Below are 5,785 nucleotides of genomic sequence, written 5' to 3'. Positions count from 1 at the left end.
TCTAAAAATTAAAGTCGGTGTGATGGGGAAAAGAAGAGCACCATGCTGTGACAAAAGCCAAGTGAGGAGAGGGCCATGGAGTGATGAAGAAAGTGAAAGACTCAGAGCTTTTATCGAAAAAAATGGTCACCAGAATTGGAGATCTCTTCCCAAACTCGCTGGTATGTCCTACTCCTATCTATGACAATGCATGCTTCACTATCTTTCTCATTTGCATTATCTTTCTCCCTCTCTTTCTCTCTAATAATGTTCTTTGATCTGATACGATATATGCAAGATGCACTCTTTTCTTTTTCGTTAATGATGCATTTTGGTCTGGATTAATAGAATATCTATACAGAACAAAACCTTAGTCTCTTGCATCGATTATTCTAAATACTTCTGATTACTTATCAAATCTTACAATTCTACATATTCAAACAGTAGAAGTTACGAATTAGTGAATGTTTTGGGTCTCAATTACAATTTTGGTGACTACTTCATAAAGGTGGCATATACTTCTTTGATGAATAGAATTTGAAGAGATGTTTGACCAGAATCTGTAACGTTCGTGTTTATTACCAAGTAATTTTCTGCTAAAAGTTAAAAGTTGAATAAGTCTCAGACAAAATCTTTCGGAAGATGGGGTGAAATATCGAAATAAATGGTTAAGTTGCTCAATTTAAAAATTTATTGTAAATAAAAATTTGGTGAAAATTATAAACCTCGTCTTTCTTCCTAGTCTTATATGTTAAACTTGTAGTTTATCTGGTGTTCAAAATTGATAGTGTTGTAACTTAATAGGATTGATGAGATGCGGAAAGAGTTGTCGTCTAAGATGGATAAACTATCTGAGACCAGGTCTCAAACGAGGCAACTTCACCAAAGAAGAGGAAGATACCATTATCCACCTTCACCAAGCTCATGGAAACAAGTAATCATGTCTCCTTCATCTCAAATCATCATTTTCTGTGTGTGTGTGTATAACTATAGTGCATTATTTGACCAGGTGGTCTAAGATAGCATCCCACTTTCCGGGAAGAACAGACAACGAGATCAAGAATGTGTGGAACACTCATCTCAAAAAGCGATTGATGAAGAGAAAATCATCATCATCATCAGAAGAAGATGTCACCAATCATTCAGTGTCCTCTACGTCTTCTTCCTCTTCCTCAGTATCGTCAGTCTTGAAGGATGTTATTATAAACAGCGAGAAGCCTAACCAGGAAGAGGAGTTTGAGGAAATCTTTATGGAGCAAATGGCATGTGGATTTGAGGTGAATGCGCCACAATCACTAGAATGTCTCTTTGGAGATAGCCATATTCTTCCTCCTATATCTAAACCAGACTTACTAGAGATCCATGGGAAATCAGATCACGAGTTTTGGAGCAGACTGGTTGAACCAGGGTTTGATGATTACAATGAGTGGCTCAATTTCTTGGATAACCAAACTTGCTAGAACACACAAGGAGTTGATCCATCATGTACTGTTGCATTGTCTTTTTCTTTCTTTTAGATAAATTTAGACTACACTGAGAACTCACTGTTTTTCTAAAAGCTAGAGAATTTGGAAACTAGAATGTAAACGAGTCAGAAGCTAAATTGTTGGTATTATTATACAGTACGGTGGGGATAAAAATCATATTTGAGATTAGATATTTTGATGAAGTCATGAAACACAAAAACCTACGAAGCTGTCACTTTCTGCTTTACACAAGATTTTGCCCATCAAAAGTGGTTAAGAAAATGATCATCCACAATCATCAGCAGTTTTACTTTTACAAAAAGGCTTTTACTACTCTATTTCTGAGATTTCAGAAGCTAATGAGCAATCATCAAGGCCTGAGGTAAAGAATGGATCATACCACTGTGAACAACTTATCATCTCTATCTCTTCTAAAACCGCCTTCTCCTCAACCTCCTCATCCTCCCTATCCGCAGGTGTGAAATCAAACTTGAGATTTGGGTCATTTGGCCTAACCCATGCCACTTCTGTTTGCTCTGCCAAGAGTTTGCGCTGTTTGCTTTTTGAAGACTTGGCTGAGTCTGCGACAGATAGCTTATGTTTCCCCAGGGACTGTGCTTTCGTGCCTGTTCTGGACTTCAGATCGTTGGCTGGGAACGTGTTTGAAGCCCATCCAAATGAATCTTCAATACAAGCATTTGCAGCATTCCTACAAAACAAGATCACCAATTCTTTAGTGACTATTACTGCTCTCAAAATTATCGGACGAAAAATCAAATGTATCAGCTTTTCAAACCTGTAACGGTTCTCTGCAGCAATCCTATAACCTTTTAGAACATCTTCCACTGGGGGCTCGTTCACATAATTTAATGAATCTGACCCATCAATGGACACACTTATCATGGGTGGAAACTGCGTCAGGGAATCATCATAACCACGTGGGGGGAATTCCAAGGTTAAGTCTAACTCCACTTTATTGATAGATTGATTCTCCTGCAACCTCGAACGGGAAGCAGTATTGTTTGGCTGACTCGTGCTGGAATCCTGGAGAGCGGCTTCTAACAACTTTCTACTTAAGCTGGTGATCTTCATCCCCTGCCAAGGCTTTCTAGCTATATCCTGGGAGTGATTCACGGAGCCAATAAACTGTCTATTGAAAATGGGATTGCTTAAGGAGAGCAGTTGTTCATTCCCTGTCCGGGTCGACGTCCTCCAAATTGATGACAGCAAGCAAGAAAAATGTTTTTGTAGGAGCATCTCTGTATCTGGCTGCTCAGCTGCAACATTTAGGAGTGTCCGAATATTTTCCTGCACCAAAAATGATATTAGTGAAAAGCATCTCCTTTCCATTATAATCTTCTACTTGATTGAAAGGACCCATTTAGAAGAAATGTTTTGATCTTTCCCTAATTCATCACTACTTTAATGCATGCTAGTGAGTAGCTAACCTAACGCTATGCCATAATCAACCTTACCTCAGTGACTTTCAGGAGTGCCTTCCCAGAACCTGTGTTGAGGTTCTTCTCGTTCACTGCACTGTCGGAAGCAGACATAATATGTCGTTGGATAAGCTCTCTATATCTCTCACAACAATATGCAGGATGGCGATACCGTCCCCTGTAAGCCCCACCAGCTGTCATTCCATAAAGAGTTCCACTAACAAAACTCCAATTAGGCCCATATTCATGAACCATCGCACACAATATAGCATCTTCCTGAGGCAGCCAAGAATCAGGCAAGGGAACACAGTCTCTAGACCACAGATTCCCTTTCTTTAGCTTCTCTGGCTTGATCATAAGAACACGCTTTATTGGCATGGAAGTGATGGATTTTTTCCCTATAGTTTTACCCCTGCTCGTTAGTTTCATTTCATTATCAACAACCATACTGTTAGGCGGCTTTGATGGTTCCAGTTCATCATGTAGAGCACTTGGTTGTTTGTATTTGATATCTGAATTCGGAAGAGATTTCTTATGCTTCTTTGCTTTCTTCTTCGAGGTATTCTCTTCTTCGGTGTCAACAATTAAATCTCTTTTCTTGCCTTTCATATGCATCCGCGAAAGCGGTGTAACCATATCTGAGTCACTGCTACTCACATAGGCGAATTCTTCATTATCATCATCAGTCGAATCTTCAACTTTCACAACGGACTTCAGATATTTTGGTTCGGCAGCCAGTGATCCTTTCTTCAGGGATTTAAATTTGGCTTTCTTCGCTTTTTTCTTCTTCTTAGACTTTGGTACATGAGGAGTTTCATTCCTGAGGAAAAGAAAGGTTTAATTAATCTACTTGTTTTGATTACTTGTTATATCAACGATGAAATATAATTTTCAACAGCAATGTTATAAATATATAATATTGACAATGAACTGTGCGGACTCAGAAGTGTCTTACTGTATCAAATCCATTTCAGCCATCTCAGCAGCTTCCCTCTCTCTAGCTTCATTTTCCAAATCTTCCATCAACTACAAACATATAAGTAAATACGTGAACAAGCTGAAATACATGACACACGGTAGATGCAGTAATTAATCTCACCTGGTGTTGAGCTAAGACTTCCACTTGCTGCCTGTATGCTTCAGTTGCAAAATCAGCATCCCATTCTGAAAATAGCAATAACATTTCACGTGAGCTAAAAACCAGGCCATGGGATAACATTATACAAAGTTACATCACAGGCAAGGCTCATTGTCAGTTAAGTAGGAATACTAGTTAAATTATTGGATTGAATGTGCAAAAAAGGGTACACTTACTCTCATAAACAAGAGGCTCTTCCCCATCATCAATCTCAGCTTCCATTTCGTCCTTGTACTTTTCAATGTGGTCAAGTTCCCATTCTTTCTCTTCGAACCCCGCTTCATTTTCCATTGCAGACTCACCAATGATGGGGTCCCAAAGCTCTAAAAATCTTATCGCATATCTATCAATAGGACGTAGCTGATTCTCAAAAGATGAGATAGCTTGTCCAGCAGCAGCGGCTGCTGCAGCCATTTGCTTGACATCATCTAATACATCAGTGTCATCTTCTTGGCTTGAAGTAGTGATGACAGCTCTCTCATCCCTGGTATCACTATGTAACAATGGAATATCTTCTTTTGTCGACCCTGATGCAACTAAACCTTGATCAACAGGCTCATCAGCCTTTAGGTCATCTTCATTTACTAGCTCATCGTCTTCTGGTCTCTCTACAGGTTCTTCTGTAAACTCTTGATTGTCCACAGCTTCTTCTTGTTCTACTCTTTTGAGAGCCATATAATCTGCCTCATCTTCTGCCTGTTTTAAAGCAGCCTCAACATCTGCATTTGACAGAGGTACCTCCGCCCCACAATTCTTGCTTGTTTCCTTTTCATCCTTTGTAGTCAGAGCCTTATGCCCAGAGAACAACTCAATGGGATCAAGCTTCTTGAAAAATTCGGTGTTATACTCACCGTTTTGAATTACTAGGTTATCAAGCGCACGCTTCTGGTTTGCTTTCTTTAAGATATTCTCCTCAATGGTGCTCTCACTTATCAACCGGTATATATGGACTTCACGTGTCTGACCTATCCTGTGGCACCGATCTTGAGCTTGTTGGTCCATAGCAGGATTCCAGTCACTGTCATAGAATATAACTGTGTCCGCACCCACAAGATTGATGCCAACACCCCCACTTCGGGTTGACAAAATGAAAAGAAAGATTTTGGGACTTGTATTAAACCGCTGCATTAACGTCTGCCTCTCTTCTGGAGGAGTAGAACCATCAAGACGCATGTAGGTATAACCATATAAATTAATGAAAGCCTCCAAGATGTCAAGCATCTTGGTCATTTGCGTGAATATCAACGCCCTGTGACCCCCAAATTTTAATTTCCTCAATAACATAGCAAGCTCCTGCAGCTTACCACAATCAAACTGTATCAGTCGCCTATCTGGAAAATATACTTGGCTCCGAACGATTGCAGGTCTAATCGGAGACAAAAGAGGTGACACTAAATCTGTAACTTTCTCCTTGTATGATGGACTAAGAAAAATAGGAGCGTCACTACGGCTGCACCAGCAAGCAGGTGAAGGTACTCGTGCAGCTGGAATCGCAAATGTGAAAGCTTCAACTAGCTCAATTATCTTCTGAAAGCGCTCGATCGGTGAAAGAACTATGTCAGCGAGGGTTGAGGAATACATGTAAGATGAACGATTAGCTTTAAGATGGTGTATATCATCGAGTGGACTCTTAATGGTTAAAAGAGTTCTCAGAGATGTAGAGTAAGTCGGCTTTCTCTGGCATCTCAAAGAATTCCACCATGCAATGGCAGCTGCCCGATCCTTAGTTTCTTTAACCCTTTCCTCAAAGATGGCCTTACGTA

The 5,785-nt window shown here is 39.9% G+C and overlaps 2 protein-coding genes across 3 annotated transcripts in view; one reads left to right on the top strand and one right to left on the bottom strand.

The window, feature by feature from the left end:
• Positions 1-1,553, top strand: LOC104777050 (myb-related protein Zm1). Its single transcript, XM_010501250.2, has 3 exons — positions 1-161; positions 784-913; positions 989-1,553. Exons 1-3 carry the CDS (start codon positions 23-25, stop codon positions 1,437-1,439), a joined length of 720 nt encoding a protein of 239 aa, XP_010499552.1. The 5' UTR covers positions 1-22; the 3' UTR covers positions 1,440-1,553.
• The window catches only part of LOC104777013 (protein PHOTOPERIOD-INDEPENDENT EARLY FLOWERING 1-like), an 8,548-nt gene continuing 4,372 nt past the window's right edge, over positions 1,610-5,785 (bottom strand). Inside the window, exons 7-12 of one of the 2 annotated variants that reach the window (XM_019245907.1) lie at positions 4,199-4,396; positions 3,984-4,048; positions 3,840-3,910; positions 2,921-3,704; positions 2,242-2,753; positions 1,610-2,154 (exon numbers count right to left, since the gene is read on the bottom strand). In XM_019245907.1, the coding sequence (XP_019101452.1) occupies positions 1,776-2,154; positions 2,242-2,753; positions 2,921-3,704; positions 3,840-3,910; positions 3,984-4,048; positions 4,199-4,396 (2,009 nt within the window). In that variant the 3' untranslated portion in view covers positions 1,610-1,775. Of the gene's footprint in view, positions 2,155-2,241; positions 2,754-2,920; positions 3,705-3,839; positions 3,911-3,983; positions 4,049-4,198; positions 5,778-5,785 lie in introns of both variants that reach the window. The other variant, XM_010501229.2, reaches the window with a different exon arrangement.

Source organism: Camelina sativa, chromosome 1 (assembly GCF_000633955.1).
Source record: "Camelina sativa cultivar DH55 chromosome 1, Cs, whole genome shotgun sequence".
Taxonomy (NCBI): Eukaryota; Viridiplantae; Streptophyta; class Magnoliopsida; order Brassicales; family Brassicaceae; genus Camelina; species Camelina sativa.
Note: the sequence above shows the minus strand (reverse complement) of the source record. Positions and strands in the feature narration are given on the sequence as shown.

Coding starts and splice junctions, on each gene's coding strand:
- LOC104777050 (XM_010501250.2), top strand. CDS start 23: ATGGGGAAAAGAAGAGCACCATGCTGTGACAAAAGCCAAGTGAGGAGA. Junction 162..783: donor ATCTCTTCCCAAACTCGCTG/GTATGTCCTACT, acceptor GTAACTTAATAG/GATTGATGAGATGCGGAAAG. Junction 914..988: donor CACCAAGCTCATGGAAACAA/GTAATCATGTCT, acceptor TTATTTGACCAG/GTGGTCTAAGATAGCATCCC.